The 22,791-nt window shown below is 41.5% G+C and overlaps 1 protein-coding gene across 3 annotated transcripts in view; it reads right to left on the minus strand.

The window, feature by feature from the left end:
* Positions 1-383: 383 nt before the first annotated feature.
* Positions 384-22,791, minus strand: part of ZC2HC1A (zinc finger C2HC-type containing 1A) — a 174,003-nt gene continuing 151,595 nt past the window's right edge. For all 3 annotated transcript variants that reach the window (XM_033933327.1, XM_033933328.1, XM_033933329.1), the window contains one exon: positions 384-9,706. In XM_033933327.1, the coding sequence (XP_033789218.1) occupies positions 9,520-9,706 (187 nt within the window). In that variant the 3' untranslated portion in view covers positions 384-9,519. The remainder of the gene's footprint in view (positions 9,707-22,791) is intronic.

Genomic DNA, 22,791 nt, shown 5'->3' on the forward strand with positions numbered 1-22,791 from the left:
TTATTAGACTCCCTGTTCTCCACAACCACGAAAGCACGTGTGACTATTAGAGAATATGTGAATTGATGTATCAAATATTGGTAATACACCTCCCAGTTCTTGGTGACACACTAAGATGTCAAGGCACGCTAATTGAGAACCACTGGCCTAGACAGCCAAAGACAAAGGAAAAACAGGAGATATTACACTTGAAATATTAGTGTGGTAAAGTTATCAATATACTTTAGTGAAACGCAACCTTTTGAAGGACACTATTAATGGACTGAATAGGTTACCTTTTGTGCACAACCAAAATAGCATAAATAATGTGATATAGCAACTTTAAAATACTTTAGGTGACTAATATTCAGTAGGTGCAAAAATATGACATTAAATACATACCATGAAGCCTAAATGTACCTTTATTATACAAATTTACAATTTCCCAAACTTTCAATATGGCAGGCTTACAACCTGTAAAAAATCTTCACATCTTTGTACAATTTTCTCATTTTTGCTCTGTAAAAATATATATTCAAAATGCAATAAAGTAGGAGTTTGTTTGCTGAACTACACAACATACAGTACATGATCATTGTGAAAGAACAATTATAGAAATATTCAAAAAGTAATAAAGAATAAAGAGATTAGGTTCTTACCTTGCTAATATCTTTTCTAGTAGATAGGTATGTCATTCTGGACAAGCGGGTTATATCTCAATGCTCACAAGCTTTGCAGATGGTATCCACGCTGGATTTTTCAAATCTCCTCCTACTTCACAGAGGCCACTGATGCCCCCTACCGTTAGTTCCAAAGTAGGCAACAGCTCTTTCTAGAAACAGATGTGAAGGAGGGGTATGGTAAACTCCCCGAAGAACAAGTCTGTTCTGCTCTGAAATTATAACAAACATGTTAAACACTGATCAATCAAAACAATGAAACAATCAAGCCAAACAGACACATTAATGGAGCTCAAATAATACCCCAAAGACTACTCTTCATACCGTTAAGAATATTCTTCATACCTTAAAGTCTGACTGGCATCCGATTTGCAGATTTGGATAAGAACCTTCTGAGTGAGACTATAGGCAGGTGCAGTTAATAAATGACAGGGCAGCATTCCAAAATGACACATCTATCTACTAGAAAAGATATTAGCAAGGTAAGAACCTAATCTCTTTTTCTAGTGCAATAGGTGTATCAGTCTGGACGAATGGGCCATACAAAAGCAGTCCCAGAAAACCAGAAATCTAGGGACATTAAGGTGGGCAGACTAAATGGGCCGTGGGCCCTTATCTGCCGTCTATTTCTATGTTTCTATGTTTAGGGCAGGACCACTGCGCCAGCTCGTAACACTGAGGACCTAAAGGCAGAATCTTCCCTTGCTGCTACATCCACTCTGTAAAACTTGGCAAATGCATGTGGAGTGGACCAAGTCGCTGCCCTATAAATCTCCTCGGGGGAGACCACCTGAGCTTCTGCCCATGACGAAGCCACACTTCCAGTTGAATATGCCGTTACAGAGACAGGGGCTTTCTATAAAGAATATATGCTGGTGAAATGGCTCTATGGATCCATCTGGCAATCATGGCACTGGAAGCTGGTGCACCATGCCTAGCTGGATTTCTCAGCACAAAAAGATGGTCATAATGCCTGAACTCGTTGGTGACCTCAAGATATCGGAGAAGTACTCTTAACATCCAACTTATGAATCCAGTCCTTTTTCTTGGAACTTGTGGACTGAAATGTCAGCAATCTGAGTTCCTGATGACATGGAATGCCGAAACCTGTGGCAAAAAAGGATGGAATGATGGACAAAGACTCCAACTTCTCTAAATTTGAAGAAAGGTTCTCTGCAAGAAAGGTCTGCATCTCCGAGTCCCTGCTCGCTGAGGTAATAGCCACTAGAAAAACCATTCTGTGTGTCAGATCAAGGATACTTCCATCAGTGGCTCGAATGGAGCCTGGCTGAGACCCTGCAAAACTACGTTAAGACCTCAAAAAGGGAATGGAGGCCTCCCCGGGGGTGTGATATGTAGTGCTCCCTTTATGAATCTGGCTATGTCTTGATGAGATGCCAGTGCAGCTCTTCGGTCTTGAGCCCTAAAACAAGAGAGTCTCACTACTTGGCCTCTAAGGGATGCCATTGTGAGTCCCTTAGCAATGCCAGCCAGGAGAAAAGCCAAAACTACGGAGACTGGAGCAGAGAAAGACTCCTACGTTTCCTTGATGCACCAGTGCTGGAAACCTGTCCGTTGCTGGTCTCTGTTGTGTTTTTTTTTAAAGACTTGAGCAGAGTAGCAATGACTGCCTCTGAGTATCCCTTGTGCAATAACACCACGCATGCAAGAGTCATACCTCGACAGCAAAGTGTTCCGGAACTGCTATGACCAACTGGTCCCTGAGAAGAAGTTCCAGCTATACTTGTAGGATGAGACTTGTGCTTGTATGAAAATGTACTAGGTCCGCCTACCATGGTCTGGGTGGCCAACCTGGAACCACCAGAATGACCGCTCTCAAATGACTTGCAATCCTATGGAGAACCCAGCCTATGATGGGCCACAAAGAAAACACATACAAGAGCTTGCTCTTCAGCCACAGCTGTACCAGAGTGTCCAGGCCTGTGTTTCTGGGCTCAGATTTTTGACATAGAACCTGTCCGCCTTTTTGTGAATTGCTGTCACTAACTGCTCAAACTGTGCTGCTGATGATGTAAAATTGTTTGAGAAGACTCGAAGGCTTGCCCCTCTGAACTCTTCTGCAGTCTTTGCCATACCAAACAAATGGCCCTAAGTAGTAATCTGCTGATTTACCACTTCCCTTGGGAGGTCGACTAAAGCTCCTGGATCAAGTATCCATTGCAGTGAACTCCTCCCTAGCTGAACAGGCTATCATGGTGTCACAATTACCAATTGGGTATTCGGAGGAGTGTGCCTCTTGACAATGCCTGCAGGTGGAGCCACCAGTTCATCCTTGCCCGCAGTAAGGGGCATCTGAAGTGAGTCTGATTTAGGGGACCTCTGAGATAGAAATGTGTTCTGCATAGAACGCCTATGAGCCTCCACCCAGGGATCTCGTCTATTGTGGAACCCAGCACTTGGAAGTAGTGTTATACAGACTGAGCTGGATTGCCCCACAAACTCATTATCTGAGTGCAAAGATTATGTTTGTGTGCCTCTGGTAGATAGAAACGATCAACTGCCATGTTGAAAAGGACCCCAAAGTATTGCAGAGATTGTGATTGAATCAGTTGGCCCTTTTAGAAATCCACTACGCAAACCTGGTTCTGCAGGACACAGACCACATGAGCCACAGCTTGCTCTCCTTCTGTGAATGATAAAGATATCAGCCAGATGTCCAGGTATGACTGAACTTGCCACAAGCCCCTTGGCCAACAAGCAAGGCACTGTTGCCAGCCCAAAGGGAAAGGCTGAGAACTAGCAATGGTTTTGGCAGGAAATGCAACCTAAGGAACTCTCTGTAGTCTGGAAACATGGGAATGATCAGATAGGGCTCTGTCAAATCAACAGAGGTTAGAAACTCTCCTGGACTCTGACTGAACATCTATCTCCAAGTGATGTAGGTTCCAGAACAGATCTCCGCTCATCTGAGCTATTGTAGGGTCCAACGAAGTATGAAGACAATGTGCATGAGTCCAAATCTTCAGGTGGCTTTAAGTCTATGATCTGAAAATTCAACAGCCTCTGAGATGTAACCATGACCCTGCTGCCTTCTCTAGATGCTCCACCAGAATGCTCGGGAACTTTTTTGGTTTTGAGTACTGTCACCAAAGTTTTTACAATGCAGCATTGTCTTGAAAGACTATTCACTTAATCAAAACATCATCTGTTATAACTTAGTAGTTTTTAAGACTCCTGGAGCAGGCCTGTTCAGCTGAAACATGTACATGTCGAGTCACTGAGTTATTGGATGAATAAGGTGAATTGAACATTGGATGAGTAGAAGGACATTTTTATAATAGGTTGTGATCATCAGTCTAATTAGGACAATTGCACTCATTTTATGTTATCCGTCAGGAAGTCCACCAACCAGTCTGCCATGGGCTGGGCAATTTAGAGCTTGTAACTGATCTAAATGATCTACTAAGATCTGTGCCCAAACTTCCGCAAAGACCTAGAGCCATCCCTTTATCTTCAGGGGGAGTGTATCAGATCTGGCATCATTACGCTGTTACGAATGTCAAAGTGGGATGAAAACTGGAGGCTTGGTTCCACCCGGGACCTGAGAATTTCTGACTGGATCCCTAGAAGGATCTCTGAGAGGCAGCTCCTGCTGAGGACTGCCAAAGGCCCTGGTGCCACTAAAATTAGACTACCTAGAGCCATTAGAGGTTTGTGGTCTGCTGCCAGGCAAAGGAGTGGCCAACGATTTGCCAAACTGGTCATGAAAGGAAGTTTGCTGAGGGTAGACTTGGAGGTGGAAACTCAAGCCCATTGCCTGATCCAGAGCATTCTGTGGGCTGAGTTTGGAGAAGCCGAAACATTGCTCATGATGCTGTCGTAAAGCATCAACTATATAAGCCACGTCAACCAATAGGAGTTGGGACAAAAGTGGCTCTCCACAAGCTCTGGACGCCACAACCTGGCATGACAGGTGTGTGACAAAGCGAGTGCTGCAGCTGCTCCGATTCATATGGCCAGCGCTTCAAAATACATTGCCTGACTAGATAATCTTGAATATATCGTCCCCCACTTTTGACAAGGACGTGCGCTTGGTAAGCTGTGTTACCAAGAATCTATCTTGGGCTGAAAGAACAACTGCTAACACCCCTGTGTCATCAGATATAGCCAAACTGTTTGCATAGCTATTGTAAGGGACCCTTCAGGAGTATCCCAATGCTCAGAACCAATACCATTATACCAGGAAAACGCATAAGATTGGGCTCTTATTCCGCTCATTATAGAAAAGGGAGCATAGGGAACCTGCTGGGAGACCAAAATTAACTCCCACAAAGAATCAGTAATAACATCTAACAGAGCTGAAGGTCTGAATAGTCGGCTGACCGTGGGGGCTATCTAGCACACAAGCACCTGAGCTCGCTCTGTGACCATAAAGGCATAGCAAAAGACATTTCATTCTCTGAGACTCCCTTGGAAAGGCCCACCAGCACCTGGCCAGCCTCTGAATTGAGGCAGATGCTCCCAAAGGCATTCCAACTCCCTTGTGCGCCTCCTGGTACGCTGTCAAAACACTCTCTGTGGAATTCAGCCATCCTGAAGGGCTCTCCACACCAGATTAAAAATTCCAGAGAAGATCTCAGAGTAGGGAGCACAGAGTCTCCTTTAGAGGACTCCAGCTTGCGTCTCTGGGGCTCTGCGGCCTCCATGTCCCTGTGTTCAGGTCAACTGCCATTCTAGGGCTCTTGAAGAAATTTGGCTGTCCATCTATTTCTTAACCTCAGAGAGCAAAGGGAAGGCTAAACCAAAAGCTCCCATCCTCCCTTCAAGTACTGTGCAGCACGTAGCGCAAGGGTGCTCTTTGGTCACCCATTCACTGTAAACCTGGTATGAATTAGGGGTAAAGGAGCCTGAGGACTCCATTCTTACCAGTTTTGAGGTAAAACAAGGGGATTTGGAGCTGCTGCTAGAGAACTTAAAAAAAAAATTGGGAAATCCAAGATGGTCACCAAAATGCTACAATAAAATGAAAACAACCTAGAGATTTTAGAGGGGGGGGGGGGAACATGAGGGAACAGGCAGAAACCTTTAAAAACAAGATTTTCAGACCTCCCCCCCCCCAATATTCCTCATAGTCTATAACAGCCTTACTCATTGTGACCTGTTCTGAAAATGTACTGCAGCCTTTCTCAGCTCCAAAGGTGGTTGGATCTGCGAGAAGAAATCACTGCCTCAAAATGGAGCATCCAGCATTGAATCTTCGGGCTGCCAGTCTGACCAGTGTCTGACTGAGCCTCCAACCCCTGCGGTTCCACAGACGTGAAAGGGGGGACGTGAAATGTAGCTGGCATCCTGCAATACCCCAATGAGCCCCCTACGGATGCCTAACAGTCTACGCTCAAGCCTCTGAAATGCAGCAGGAAAGCAATGCTACAAGGGGAACTGACCCTGAGCTTCAAAAAGGCCTCTGCAGGCTGGCCACCAGGTACCACAAGAGATTGGCCTATCAGCTGCAGATCTCAGTCTGCTTCTCTTCCATATAGGCCTCGTTGGACCCTCAACTAGGGGATTTCATAGCACAGAAATCAAGCAAAAGAGCTCGCAAAGAACCCTGGAGTAAAACTGACAAAAATAAAGAAATAAGCTGAGCAGATCAGAAACACTCCTTCCGGCTTGCGTACAGAAAGAAAAAAACTGTAGGGGCAGCAGAGTGCTCTGTGAAATGGATGGGGATTTGAAAAATTCAGAGTGGATTCCTTCTGCGAGGCTCGCAAGCACTGGGATATAATCTGCTCGTCCAGATTGACACACCTATTTTAATAAGTTAAGATGAAGTCTTTTTTCTTAAATAAAACTAACAATTGTATTGGTGATGGGACACAGATTATGAGTAGAAAAAAAAAAAGATTTTGACTGCATAAGCTTCTCCATTTCCAACAACTATCTTAAGAAGGCCCATAATAAGTTAAAGACATCCTTGCCTGTGTCTAGTCACAATAACTGAGCCGATTCAAATCCTCCTGGATAAAAAATTAAGCTGTTCTATTGTATGAATTGAATTTGAATTAAAGGTCTAAACATGTCAAACATGGAGCTCCTGAAAGAAATGCTAGCTAAAATTATTCAAAGGTACAGATTGGCGTAAGGCTATAAGAAAATTTCAATGTTTGAATAACCCTTAAGGTATTGTAAGTTTCATCACTGTAAATTAGAAATAGTGAGGCAGTGTCTATAGGTGGCACCAAAATCAAGCCACCTCTCCAAAATCAGTAGCCATGGGTTAAGGAGCTGCTGAGGAAGATGAGTGTGAGTCCTATAATCACTTTAATAGAACAACAGAGGTCTCTGGATTAGACAGGAAAAAATGTAGGCTGCTTAGTTTCAAGATTAATCTACAAACATGGTTTCTATAGGAATGTCATAAGAAGGAAGCCACTTCTGAAAAAAGACCATATGAAATGCTGTACAGCATTTATAAAGAAAACCTGAAAAGGGTACTGCACTCATGTGGGAGGTTTAGTGATGTGATGAAATCAAAGTGGAACTTTCTGATTTTAATGCTAAATGATGTGTATGGCACAAAACAGCATATCATCCTGCCAACACCATTCCTCAAGTATAGTATAATAGTGGCATGCTTTACATTAGCAGGAGATCAGGATGTACCAAGCTTCCCTGAAGGAAACATGTTCCAATAAATACCAGATCTGGAAAACAGGGAGATTTATTTTTCAGCAGGGCAATGATCCTAACCACAATGCAAAAGCAACATTGGTATGCTTAACAAGAAAGTGAGTATCTTCAGCACCAGCAGCCCATTGTACAAGGCTGGTAGACATAAATCCTACCAAATCTTCTACCAAGATCTAAAAAGTATGAAGACTTATTCTGAATTTTTTTAAAAAATATTTCTACAATTATTTTCATTTTGAAAGAATAGCATGTGTTGTGTAGATCAGTGAAACAAACCCCTTACATAATGAATTCTGAATTGTATAGTATTTACATTACATTTTCTAAAAATTACAAAGTTATGAAGATTTTTTACCAGACACTGTATATTAACAACAACAAAAAAAGTTGTGTGGCAATCAACTTCTGCAGAACAGAAAATGTGGATTTGGAAAGGTGTAATAAAGCCAAAAGAAGAGTTAGGGAACCACTGAAAGGCCCATAAGTCTCTTCCAAATTTTAAGACAAAGGTAGAGAGGAAGCAGACATACAAAACAATACTTCACAAAAGACCAGTCCCAGACGGGAGAAATGAGTGTTGTGCAGGAAGCCAGTTCAATTTAGCTATGCGGGCAGCTGGAAGCGACTGCCTTAGCTGCTGAGTTCATATTTTCCCTCCTCACTCAGCCTGATGATATAATAAAGACTAGAAGGACTCAAAAGAGGATTCTCATAAGGGGGTATAGAAGGAGGTGTTACATGTAATGTGTGTGCTGCAAAAGCAAGTCCCATTTATTCATGCCATGCATAACCCCTGTTAAATCTTAATAGTCCAAGGTTCAAGCTGTAGCTACGAAGGAGAAGTGTGCATGAATACAAATGTTCTCACAATGATCTTCTTACATGTTTAATAGGCACCACTGGTGCCTTGTTACTGCTAAGAATCAAGAGCAGAACCCAGTTACTGGTCTCAATCTGTGTATCAGGCAATGTTGACTTTTCCATGGTAAAAATTGGGCTATATATACATAATGGTAACCCAGCCTTGCTCATCTCAACCCTTATTCTACCAACAGACCACCAGAATGCAGAGCTACATTATTAAAAAGCAATCAGATGGAAAAATTTGTTGTAAGATTTTCAACCATGCACAACATAATGGTATTTCTTAAATGATAAAATGTATAATGGTAGGTAACTCACGAGTCTCACTCATGTTCAGTACAGGACTTGCAAATTCCAACTCTCCAAACAGAACTAGACATTAGAATAGATGTTCTAAGAACAAACCTTTAAACATTCATCCCTGGTTTCCTACTTTTCCAATTTAATACACAATTCAGAGAAGAGCCATGTCTTCAATATCTGATTCAGAGTTTTCTAAGTCAGTAAGCTTTTTCATTTTTAGATTAGTAGACCAGTGACCAAGACTGGTGTTGTACTTTTCTCATTTCCAGGTAAATGTGCAAGAGATGTTCACACAGAATAAAAAGCTTCAAATCAGATCTCAACTAATATTTACAAGATTAGGGTCTATATTTCTATTCAAAGCACATAAGAGTATAAGCAGCACAGAGAGTACAATTAACCTTTTTGAAATTTAAACATCAAACATAAGCTTGGGAGACTACTGTTGGAACATCGGTCTTGCTACAGAACCAAGTATTTCCACACAGATATTCCACTGTGGAGGAGAGGTTAACTTGCAAAGAAAAACTCTCCTTTCTCATGATTAATCATGCTTGCCCTGAAGCAAAACTGTATCAGTTTCCATCTCTGTACCGAATACTTCTTGCTAAATATGGTGACTATTCTAGTATACCACAAACATACACATTGGGAAAGGTGAAGAGACCAACCTACTTGGAATTTCTATTGAAAAGTGTCAATCTCTGTTAAAACATCTTTAACACTTCACAATCTAAGGCATGAAGTACAGTTAGTACTGTTTCTTACAGTAACCCCTTAAGGTAATTTTAATACAGATATTTCCTTTTCAAAATTACTCATTCTGTAGATCACCATTTGAAACCATTCTTTTCTCAGAAAGGGATGAAGACATTTTCTTTGAATGGCACACACAGGTCCCTATCTACAACTGATTAGAAAATATAATTATTTCTCCAGTAGATAAAAGCTTTACAGCTATATGTCTGCAGCATAAAATACAGTAAGCTTTCCATGCAATAATATGATCCAAAGGATTTTTTTTTTTCTTTTCAGAAGATCTTCACAGAACCATTCTTCTAACTCCACATTCACAGCAAAACTTTGCACATTCCATTGGATATTTAGTTCCACATTCATGGCAGAATTTTGAGAATTGTTCAGATGCATTTCTGCCACTGCCCTTTGTGGTTCCTCCATTCAATAAGGGTGTGTGGTCTCCAGTCTCATACCTAACTTTACCATCAGACCTAGAAATGCACAAACAGGAAATTTTCAAAGCAAAGCTCATTAAGGAACAAGTTACATTCTGTAGTACTATATTAAAACCAAGTTAGTTACTCATAGCAGGTGTTCTCTATGGACAGCAGGATACAAGTCCTCACAACACGATTGACATTAGCAGCAGAGCTCAGTAGTGAAACACTTCTCCAGCTAGATTAAGAAGCTTTTGAGAAGGCTCACTGTGCAGGCTCATCACTTCCCACCTGCTACTGTCATGTAGGACAGTGGTTCTTAAATCTGTCCTGGGGAACTCTAGTCAGTCTGATTTTCATGATATCCCTAATGAATATGCATAACTCAAATTCTTAAAACCAGCTATTAAATATTTAATACAAACAAGTATTATCTGAATCAATTCAATTTTAATCTTATCTCCCACAGTTCATTTCATTACAGTACTTTTACAACTTACCAATACTTAATTTATTAATAAATATCAGAATAATTTAGTCAGTGAACCTAATCCCTATCACTCACAATCACTTTTCAACTTTCACACACATACTACAGTCATTGTGATTACTTTTATCCAAAACTGGATCTTGGTTAGTTCATGAGTTCATTAGTCCATGATCATCTAGTCAGAGAGGCTTCAAACTGAGAGTTGCACAATAGTCTAGCACATGAAAATCACAGTTTCTTAAACACAATCGGCAGGCCTCTTTGTCCTCATGATGGTCCTGTTCTTCAATTCATAAAGCATTCAGCTCACACAAGATTGTGTTTCACCACCTGGCATCTTCAGGAGCTGTGTTTGCAAGGTTCACCAATATTACAACTTCACCAGTAAACTAAGCATGACTCGAGCAGGGACCCAGGGTTTGGCACAAGCCAGGATCAACTGACAAGCAGGAAACACATGCTTGCCTACTACCTACTTTATAGGCAAATCTCGCTCATGCACATTCATTAGGAATATATGGAAAACCTGACTGGCTGGAGGCCCCCAGAACAGGTTTAAGAACTACTGATATAGCACTACCTCAGTCTGTAGTGAAGCTCAGATGAGAATACAACTGCTTGGGGAGTTCAATGAGTAAGTGAAGACTAACTTAACACCTGCTACTGTTAGGTAATTTTTTCTCCAAGAACAAGATAGATAGAAAGTGCTCACAACCATATATTTCCATTAAGCTACTCCAGCAGATACAAAATGCTGCAGTATGAGGAATTTCTGATCCGAAGAAGGTATTGCCTTTGAAAGCTAATAAAAAATGTATTGTTAGTCCAATAAAAGAGGTATTATTTTCTTTTCTTTGTTCTATTTCTGTTTATTACCTTTAAAAGTGGGTTAAAATGGCTACCACACCACTTTACTGACCCACTCAAAAACTGCTTGAATGCTTTCTAAATTTTTTGAAGTTAGGTTTAAAAACAAACTCAGTATGCTAGTGCAGTTGATGCAAATCACCATCATGTAGAACAGTGTTTCTCAACCTTTTCAAGCCAAGTACTCCCTAAGCGTAACAAATACCAACTGAGTACCTCCACCCAAGCTCCGCCCCAGACCAGCCCAAGCTCTGCCCCTGACTCCACCCCCATAATAATAGTATTAATTGTAATGCAATTTCTGCCATCCATTTTTCATACTCCAATGTCCAAATTCCAAATAGAGCACAGTATGTTAAATGCTTTAAATTTTTCCAGAAAGCCTCAGCATCACCACTCCACCACTCGATATATCTTAGAAGCTGGAAGAATTACATGGTTCTCATCACAAGCTTTCAATTGTATTCTACTTCTATTTTAGTTCTATTTATTTTACTTATTTATAAACTCCATTACAACTATATTATAGCCATTTGGTATTTAAGCCACTTATCTTTCAGCTAGCTTGACTCGGGAGAAACGACCATAGAAACATAGAAAATGACGGCAGATAAGGGCCATAGCCCATCAGGTCTGCCCACACTACTTACCCACCCCCAAGTCTACTTTCCTAGAGATCCCACTACTAATGACTGATCTCCTTAACTTAACCCTCTGAGGGATCCCACATGGGCATCCCATTTGCTCTTAAAATCTGGCACGCTGTTGGCCTCGATTACCTACACCAGGAGCTCATTCCAAGGATCAACCACTCTCTTGGTGAAGAAATACTTCCTGGTGTCGCCATGAAATTTTCCGCCCCTGAGTTTGAGTGGATGCCCTCTTGTGGCCGAGGGTCCCTTGAGAAAGAGAATCTCCTCTTCCATCTCGATACGACCGGTGATATACTTAAATGTCTCGATCACGTCTCCTCTCTCCCTACGTTCTTCGAGAGAGTAGAGCTGAAAATTTTTCAGCCTCTCTTCATACGAGAGATCCTTGAGCCTCGAGACCAACCTGGTGGCCATCCGTTGAACCGACTCCATTCTCAGCACATCTTTATGGTAATGTGGTCTCCAGAATTGCACACAGTATTCCAAATGAGGTCTCACCATGACTCTGTACAATGGCAATATGACTTCAGGCTTCCGGCTGACGAAACTTCTGCGGATGCAACCCAACATCTGTCTTGCCTTAGATGAAGCCTTCTCTACTTGATTGGCAGTTTTCATGTCTGCACTGAAGATCACTCCCAAGTCTCGTTTTGCAGAAGTCCTAGCTATGGTCTCACCATTCAAGGTGTAAGTTCCTGACATGTTTTGCACTCTCGTGCTTTATCAAGGGTCTCCCGCAGCCGTCTCTGTTATCCAACTCGGTAAATGTGATGAGAACCACATAATTCTTCCCGCTTTTAAGATATATCGAGCGGTGGTGGGGTGGTGGGACTGAGGCTTTCTGGAAAAATTTAAAGCATTTAACATATTGTGCTCTATTCGGAATTTAGACATTGGAGATTGTTATAGTTATTCCGAATTGAATATTCTAAAATTTTACATCGTTATTGGGTTCCATTTTTCATATACACATAATATAATCTTATTAATACATAATGGTAACCATAAATTAAAAAAAATCACAAAGCACACTGTACACACAGAAAATGTTAATTATCATTTATATTCAGGGTTTTTTCAAAGAGGTCAAGACAGATGACTTTAAAATATGCAATGTCACCTCAGTAATAACTATAGAAAAATAGACAAATAAAGTGCAAAACATAACAGCATATATAAGTTCTCATAACTGACACATTTTGATCATTAAATTGAAAATAAAATCATTTTTCCTACCTTTTCTGTCTGGTGATTTCATGAGTCTCTGGTTGCACTTTCTTCTGGGGCGAAAGAATTCTGTAGGTGCAACTGTGAGGGCGGATGTTTCTGTGTCACATGTTGCAGTCTACCTGACCCTACTGTGATCCATTTATTCCTTGATTGCATTACTCTTAAAGGCAGTGGTGGTAATTTGGTACGATTCTGCAGAGTGATGGAAGCTGACATCAGAGAAGGGGCGGGACCGCGGCATTGGAAGCAGCGCAGGGCTCAGAGAAGGGGCGGGACCGCCGGCAGAGGAAGCAGCAGGGCTCACTGGCAAGGGGAACCAACGGTAGGCAGCTTCTCCGTGTGGGGGGGGGGCGCGAGCGGTCCTTCGGGGTGGGGCAGGGGGATGAATCGGACGTCGGGGGGGTTAAACTATGTAAAAAAAATTTGTACAACGCGCTCACGCATATAATGCGCATGGTTATGCACGGTTTGTAAAATCGTATATAACGCACGCGTTATATGCGTGAAAATATGGTAGATAGTGTAAGCACAGGGGTGGATGGGTGGGAGGGCCTACGCAACCAGAGATCTGTGAGCTGTGCTAGCTACGAAACCTATCTACAATGTTATTTTCTATTAAAACACCTTTCTATAACTGTGCAATAGAACCTACCTCCAGACAAAAGGTGGGGGGAGGAGACTAGCACAAATACTTTAAAGAAAGAAATCAAGTTTTTAAAAGGGCCACTGATAAATATCTAGTTTCCACCACGGCTGGCAGTAAACAGATATTCAACAGTTCTGAAAAGTTAGTCTAAGCTGTGTGCACAGGTTCAGCTAAGAAAAAGTTTGATTTTTTTTTTTTTTTTTTGAGAAAGCACAGAAATTCTTTCGCCTGTTGACATTTCTAGTTCTGTGCGAGGTAGAGTTATAGTCTCTAAACCATACTATTCTTGTCATTGATTTGTCTAGTCTGAGGAAGTTTCTCATCATCTATGTACTTAGGTTGTCAAGTGATTTAGGGTATTATCAAAGGATTCTTTGGCTATACAAAGGATGAAGATATCATCTGCCTAAGAGAGGATGTGATCTGGGTTGAGGACAGATTGTTTCCCAGAGCTCTCAAAGAGATTTTAAACAATGCAGGCAATGGTGGAGAGCCTTGTAGAACACCACACTTGGTCTTCCAATGCTGCAATTTCTTGTCATCTTTCCAAATTTCATAAGTTCTATTTTTTAGATTGAAACAATTTTTTTATTGATGAGAATAAAAAAGAAAGACAATATAAAATCCAGCCATTCACACGGTGGTAACCACTACATAAACAGAAATGTAACAGACCACAGAATAAAGGATCATCATGAGTTTTTTGAACAAAATGACTAATGATACACTTATCCCCAATTCCAACAACAAAAAGAATCCGGACACAGCCGGCTCAGGGCCCTGGACTCTTATGAGCCCTGAGAAGCAAGAACCCAACCCTAACTTACATTGATAAAAAAAGCATATAGATTGATGACAATGTCAACAATAAACGCAAGGACCGCCATTCAGGCAGCCACAGCAAAACAACATTGTGAGAACCATTGTAGTACCACACTCTGTACACTAAGTTCATTTAATTTGAGGAGTAAGGGTGGTCCACTGCATCAAAAGCTGCCAAGATGTCAAATTGTAGCAGTACAGATTGTTTGCCTTTGCTGAGTTGATATCTTACTTTAGATGTTAGTTCAAGTAATAGGGGTTTGGTGCTGTGCCTTGGCTTGAAGCCATATTGTGATTTGTGGAATCCATTTGTTTGGTCTCAGAATTTTGCTAGTTGCGTACTTACACATAATTCTAGTAGTTTAACAGGCTGTGGAATCCCTGCTACCGGCTTGAAATTTTCTACTTTAGTCAGGTTGAGATTTAAGGCTTTAGGTATGAGTGTCAACGCTATAGCTGATATTGTTTTAGGATAGAGTCTGTTTTCTAAGCATGTGTTTACTAGGTTTGTCAAACATAGCAGAAAGTTAGGGGAGGGGGCTTTAGTTAGCAGGCTAATTGGGCATATATCTAAGTAGCAATGCTTTTTGGATATTCTCCTCAGCTAGCTTAAGATCTCGTGTGCTTATTGAGGTGAATTTTGACCAGCATCTGCCAGCTGGAAACCCTTTGTTCTCATTGTGTTTGGTTGGGTATAGATCTGCATTATCTTCTAGGTTAAGTGTGAATGATGTCCTCATCGTTCTGATTTTTTCTTGAAAGTAATGTGCCAGATTGTCTACATCTAGTTATTGTGATGCTGGGTCTTCTGTTATATCTTTGGTGGAGATCAACGAGTTGTAGATGCTAAAGAGACATTTGGAAGAATTTTTAGATTGGGCAATCAGGTTGTCATAGTATGTTTTTTTTTTTGCTTTGGTTACTCCTAGTTTGTATTATTTTATTTCTTTCCTCCAGTTGATGGAGTGTTCTAGTCTTTGATCTTTTCTCCAGATCCTTTCTGCTTTCCTTACTTCTTTCCACATGGCCTTTAGCTGTTCTGTGAACCATGGGTTATTTTGCTGTTTAGGTTTTCTTGATTTTATTGGTGCAATTCTATCTAGAATCATGTTTGCTAGATTTTGCCAGATTTTTGCTAGATTTTTGCTAGATTTTGCTGTGATGCCTTTGTCTATGTCTTCATTCATTGGCTCTAGTTATTCAGTCATTTCCTTCCAGAATTCCTCTGTGGGAATTTTACCCCTTTTTAAAATGTACTTTGTTTCTTTTATTGTCTGTGCCGTTGTTTCAAGTATTTTTAGATAAAAGTTCAGGAGATGTTGACCTGACCAGATAACTAGCTCCCATTCTACGTGATCAATCAGCTTGTGATTTGGTCTATTTGTTGAGTGTGAGATGAAATCTAGACTGTGTTCACCTTTGTGAATAGGTATCTGTAGGGAAGTGGCGAGTTCTAGTTCCTCCATTAAGCTTTGGAAGGTGCACACTTTTGAATCATCTTGTACTTCTAAATGTAGATTTAGATCTCCTATGACAACCAGATTAGGGTTTTTAATGGCGTAGTGAGGAATCAGGATAGTGATTTTCTCTTTACCATTTTCCAGTTACCTGGTGATCTATATACCTATCCTGAAAATAAGCCCTAGCATGATTTTCGAGGTAGGTCTTAATATAAGCCCCACCCCAAAAATAAGTCCTAGTCAGGATTAGCCGGCAGCGCTTTCCCCCACCACCATGCAGCCATCCTTCCCTCCCATCCGAACCACTGACCACGAGCGAGCCCTACATACCGGTACCTCCCTCCAAATCAACATCGGGCCGGCAAAAGAGAATGTGCTTCTGAGAACAGTAAGAGCGGGAGGCCAGGAGGGAAGCTGGATGATGCTGCAAAGAGCGGGCAGCACTGGACCACGGGCTGCAAAATAGTACCTGGCGGGCCGCATGCCCATGGGCCACGAGTTTGAGACCACTGCTTTAGTCCTACTTTAATTAAGATTATACTTATTTGTGTCAGGCTTGCTATCTGTGTCCAGTTCATCTTGAATCTTATTCTGTGAGCTATAATTGCAGGATTAAAGGCTTCAATTGAGCATAATTCTGGTAAGCCTCTCTAACCACACTGCATTTTTAGGTTAAGTCCTTTAAATCTACAAACTTCTGGTAACATTTCTAATAAATATTATATCATCTATATCAAACACTGAATCTTTAAGGTTAAGGTTTTTAACTCAGCACACTTCTAGTAATTGTTTTGGAACGTTCTAAAACTACACGATTGAGGTCTTTAAAACAGAATACTTCAAGCGCACCCACTACTAGCAACTGTTATAGTAAACTCTCTAGTTACAAGATTGCAATCTTTAACATAGAATATTTCAAGTAATCCTTTCTAGCACATACTACTGCAGTAAGACTAAGGTTTCTGAATTTCTTTTACTCACTGTCCTCTTGGTCCACACGAAGGGCCACAGAAAGGGCCCTTTGACAAGGCCTTTTGGCATGACCCGCTGGCGATACAGGCCTGCCTGTCATGCGGACCTTTAAAGGGCCGTTGAGGCCTAGAAGGTGGTGGGCTGGACCTCTCTCTGGCCGCATGAATGACCAATTGGTGGGGAGAGGAGGTATTTTATTTATTTTAAAACATTTATATTCTGCAAATCACAAAGATCTATGCGGATTACTAAAGACATACAAATAAAATGAAACAAACAATCATACATTAAAATTACAATTAAAATCGCAATGAACATCATAAATGCACTTTTGTTGTACATCTTTCCCATTCATAAGTTAGTGAAAACTTCCTGGAAAGAAATAAGCCTTCAAAGGCTTTTGAAAAGGAGACAAACAGAAGGATCACAAGTATCACATCTGGAAGTGCATTCCACAGCCATGGTTCTGACGGCTTCATTCCTCCTCTCCCTGCTAGGGGCTGGGGAGTGTTAAAACAGTTGTATATCTCCTGACAACTGTCAACTTAATGTGACATAAGTATCATCTCGCTGCTCTTGATAACATGTTTTTCACAACATTACCTTATCAAGTTTGGATTAATAAACATTCTTAACATGTCCCTTCTCTCACATGGTAACGGCGGAATAGAAATCACTAATGTAATGTAATGTCCTTCATTGTAGCATGTATCTTGGAAATAGCTGTTTGCACATTTCCCAAGGCCATACGCATGTAGGTCTGGCTACTGTGGCATTGGCTTGGGGACCAGCAGCTGGCCAGCTAACTGGCAAAGGTGCTGTCACACACCATGCAGCCCCATCACTCTCTCCTTTCCTTCAGATTCTGCTGATTGCATGGACACGGTCTATGATAGCTACAAAGTGCAATGCTCATATAGATATGCGGGGTCCTCTTCCTCTTTAAGCATAATGCTGTTTCAGTGACTTGCTCTGTAGCCTCAGGTCCAGGTCAGTGAAACATGAATAGATAATGTGTTGAGGCAAGTTGACCAACATACCCTTCCCCTAATTCTTTAAGGTAGGTTGGGGAATGTATTCTTCCTTAGCAAGGAACAGAGGTCACCTATCACCCTTGCAACACTTCTACCTCACTATCACTCATTCATTATCTATATCTCTTTCACAACTGAACACTAACTCTGAACTCATCATAAGAACATAAGAATGGCCGCTGCTGGGTCAGACCAGTGGTCCATCCTGCCCTGCAGTCCGCTCATGCAGCGGCCCTTAGGTCAAAGACCAGTGCTCTAAATGAGTCCAGCCTCACCTGTGTACGTTCCAGTTTAGCAGAAACTTGTCCAACTTTGTCTTGAATCCCTGGAGGGTGTTTTCCCCTATTACAGACTCCAGAAGAGCGTTCCAGTTGTCTACCACTCTCTGGGTGAAGAAGAACTTCCTTACGTTTGTACGGAATCTATCCCCTTTCAGCTTTAGAGAGTGCCCTCTCATTCTCCCTACCTTGGAGAGGGTGAACAATTTGTCTTTATCTACTAAGTCTATTCCCTTCAGTATCTTGAATGTTTCGATCATGTCCCCTCTCAGTCTCCTCTTTTCAAGGGAGAAGAGGCCCAGTTTCTCCAATCTCTCACTGTACAGCAACTCTTCCAGCCCCTTAACCATTTTAGTTGCTCTTTTCTGGACCCTTTCGAGAAGTACTGTATCCTTCTTCATGTATAGCGACCAGTGCTGGACGCAGTACTCCAGGTAAGGGCGCACCATGGCCCGGCAGCGGCATAATAATCTTCTCCGATCTGTTCGTGATCCCCTTCTTTATCATTCCTAGCATTCTGTTTGCCCTTTTCACCGCCACCGCACATTGCATGGAAGGCTTCATCAACTTGTTGATCAGAACTCCCAAGTCTCTTTCCTGGGAGGTCTCTCCATGTACCGCCCCTGAAATTCTATATTCGTGCATGAGATTTTTGTTACCAACATGCATTACTACCCACAAAGAAACATCATTCCACATATAGTACTATATATAGATGTGCGGTATGTCACTGGAGCAGTGACGTTTTGAAATCATCGGGGATTGTTTTTCTTGGAAGGTTTGTGGGTCATTATTTCTGAATGACGAGAACATATATCATAGATGTTTTTCAGGGTGTATTTTTAAACATTAGATTCCATTGTGCCTCTATGCCCCAATAATGTCAGGATAGCCAAACAATCTTCATGTTACAATGACGCCCTAAAGCAGGGGTGTCAAAGTCCCTCCTGGAGGGCCACAATCCAGTTGGGTTTTCAGGATTTCCCCAATGAATATGCATGAGATCTATTTGCATGCACTGCTTTCATTGTATGCTAATAGATCTCATGCATATTCATTGGGGAAATCCTGAAAACCCGACCGGATTGTGACCCTCCAGGAGGGACTTTGATACCCCTGCCCTAAAGGCTGAGAAACAAAACTGTCACCGTTTAGGAAGGCAATGGAGGAAATACCCCTCCTCCTGCCACAAACAAGCATGGACGTCACATAGCTGAAGCCAAGAAATCCTACTCATTTTTAAAGAATTCTTTATTTATCTTATTTGTTACAATTAAATAACAAATATTCATGAATATCAACAGAACTTCAGCATATACAAATACACTTAAAGTAAATAAGGAAAAATAAACATCATCAATGATCTAGTTCACATTATACTGGTTGCCAGTTCCCAGTCTCAGAAATTAAACCTATTTATACATTACCATTATTGATAGGCCTAAATTGTGGCTTACTTTACTATGTCACAAAACATCCTCCTACACTGAAAAGTAAAAACTTAAACTTTCAACAAAGGTTTATCCTTAATAAAATCTTCCAACTGGGCTGGATCTAAAAACACATATATCAGTGAAAGGAGGAAGATGAAAAATGGATTTGCTAAACTAAAGGATGCTAGGAACCGATATGTGGAGAATAATGAGAAAAAAGCAAATGTGCTGGGAGAACTTATCTGCATTGAGGTGCCAATAGAGGAGACTTATTGCCGATTCGGATAGCAGTGCTCTATTTCCAGCCAGAGCCAGGAGACATCGGGAGCCGAATCTCCACGGGCATCCGTGGAGACAGCTGCACCGACGTCATCCGGGTCCTTTACTCGTGAGTGAAAAGGACGCCGTGACTGCATATCCATGGAGAACTTATCTGCATTGAGGTGCCAATAGGGGAGACTTATTGCCGATTCAGATAGCAGTGCTCTATTTCCAGCCAGAGCCAGGAGACATCGGGAGCCGAATCTCCACGGGCATCCGTAGAGACAGCTACACTGACGTCATCCGGGTCCTTCACTCGTGAGTGAAAAGAATGCCGTGACTGCATATCCACGGAGAAATTATCTGCATTGAGGTGCCTATAGAGGAGACTTATTGCCGATTCGGATAGCAGTGCTCTATTTCCAGCCAGAGCCAGGAGACATCGGGAGCCGAATCTCCACAGGCATCCATAGAGACAGCTGCACCGACGTCATCCGGGTCCTTCACTCGTGAGTGAAAAGGACGCCGTGACTGTGGCGTGTGGCCTCAGGGCGTGGCCAAAGGGGCGTGCCCTAAGGGGCACATTATGCCCCTTGGAGACACTGGGAAACAAATGAGCTATTTAAGTTGTTTGTATTATTATTTATCATGGGGAAAAGAAAGGGGAAAGCTAAAGTCTCTACACCTACTACAGTTGGTCCCATAGATAAACATTTTGTGTCAACCAGTGCCTTGGGCCATAGCAGAGGTGCCAACTCTCTATCAGGAGCGTCTCTGAGTCCTCTAGAAAGAACTCCTCCTCCTCCACTTATTATCACTGTTGGTCTGGAACCCAAGAATGGTTCCAGTTCTCAACCGGTGGGAGTATCTGACCAACAAGTTATCGTCTCCATTAGTTTATGGAGAGATACCTAAGGCCTTATCTATACAGGAGGAGGCTATGTTTGTCAGAAAAACCCAGGTAGAGCCACAGGAAGTTTCCCTTAAAGATTTATGGCAGATAAATACTAGAATGGAGGGGTTATTAATGTCAGTGATGGATCAGAATGTTAAAGTTTCACAGGACGTAGTTAATAAGATGGAAAATGTTGATTCAAATTTGAAGATTATAAAAAAAGTATTAAAACAACAGAGTCTCAAGTGGCTACACTGCAAGCCATATCTTCAACAGCTGTTAAAGATTTTCACATTACTCATTTAAAATTTGAGAAAATGGAAAACAGTTTAAGGGCAAAAAATCTACGATTGGTCAATTTTCCCAAAACTCAATTATTGTCTCCAGAAATATTAATTCGGAAATATTTTAAAGAAGTATTGGGATTGGCCGACGCAGAGAAATTGCCCTTAACAAATTTATATTATATTCCACAGAAAAAAAGAGTTCTTTGGCTATGGGAGTAGAACAGTTGGAGCAAATGGAGTTTGATCTAACAGGTTTCCTAGAAGATTCTCAAGATTTAGTCCAAACTAGATCTACCCTTTTGATAACTTGTGCTACAGAGATAGATAAATCCTTAATAATGAAAGCTTATTTTCAGAATAAGCTAATGAAATTTTGTGGAGATAATGTATTGATTTTTCCAGATGTGGCCCATACCATACAATTGAGAAGAAAAGCTTTTCTGGGTTTGAAATCAAGGGTGTTGGCTTTGGGAGCCACATTTTATTTGAAATTTCCATGCAAATGTTTAATTAAATTTAAAGAATGTGAATATGTATATTGGGACTCTATTCAATTGGAACAATTTTTACAACTTCATGAAACTAGTAAGGCTGTTATCTGACTTGATATTGGGTTTTGGAGTTTGTATGTATGCACCATAATTGTTTGATCTTTTTGATCTAGATTATATAATGGACTTATTTGTTTAATTGAGATATATTCTCCCATTAATGTGGCTTGAGGAGAATTGATTTAGTTATTTTTTGTTTAAATTTCTAATTTCTATGCAAATATCCTTTCTTATTATTGTTGTTAAAATGATAATGATGAAAATTTTTATAAAAAAAAAAAAAAAAAAAGCAAATGTGTTAAACAAATACTCTGTTCATGGAAGAAAATTGTCTGGCAAAGTTACACGGGAAAATGGAGTAGATTCTGCACCGTTCACAGAGGAAAGTGTTTATGAACAACTTGAAAAACTGAAGGTGGACAAAGCGATAGGACTGGACAGGATCCATCCCAGGATACTGAGGGAGCTCAGAGAGGTTCTGGCGGGTCCAATTAAAGACTTGTTCAACAGATCTCTGGAGAAGGGAATGGTTCCTGGGGAATGGAGGAGAGCGGATGTGGTCTTTATTCACAAAAGTGGTCACAGGGATGAAGTGGGAAACTACAGGCTGGTAAGCCTCACTTCAGTTGTTGGAAAAATAATGGAAGTGTTGCTGAAAGAAAAGATAGTGAACTTCCTAGGATCTAATGGGTTACAGGATCCGAGGCAACATGGCTTTACTAAAGGTAAATCTTGTCAAACGAACCTGATTGAATTTTTGATTGGGTGACCAGAAAGCTGGATCGAGGACATATGCTAGATGTAATTTACTTAGATTTCAGCAAAGTTAGCACATTCCCTCCGACACGATCCTATATGTCAGAGGAGGGGCGGGACCGCGGCAGAGGGAACATGCTACCGAAGTTGACAGTGGCCTGCGAGATTTGCTACAGCCGTCTGGCGATCCTCAGCAGGCAGCTTTGAAGAGGAGACCAGGTGAAGGCAGATGCGAGTGAAGAGCAGCAGCGGCAGCGGTTCGTGCCTGCGGGCCAGAGGAGAACAGGAAGCCGGGATGGAGGGAGGGTAGAACAACGGGCCAAATGTGAAGGTGAGACTGAGAAGGGGGGAAAACATATAGGCCTTCAGGACGGGGGCGAGCCCTGGTGTAGAAGTACCCAGAGAGAAAGGAGGGGTCCAGATGTGCATATGCTGGACTGAGTGGAGGGTGGGGAGGGTTGGGTAAGAAATAAAACAGAGGAGAGGGAGAGAGAAGGTGGGCAA

The sequence above is a fragment of the Geotrypetes seraphini genome, chromosome 2, assembly GCF_902459505.1.
Source record: "Geotrypetes seraphini chromosome 2, aGeoSer1.1, whole genome shotgun sequence".
NCBI classification, from domain to species: domain Eukaryota; kingdom Metazoa; phylum Chordata; class Amphibia; order Gymnophiona; family Dermophiidae; genus Geotrypetes; species Geotrypetes seraphini.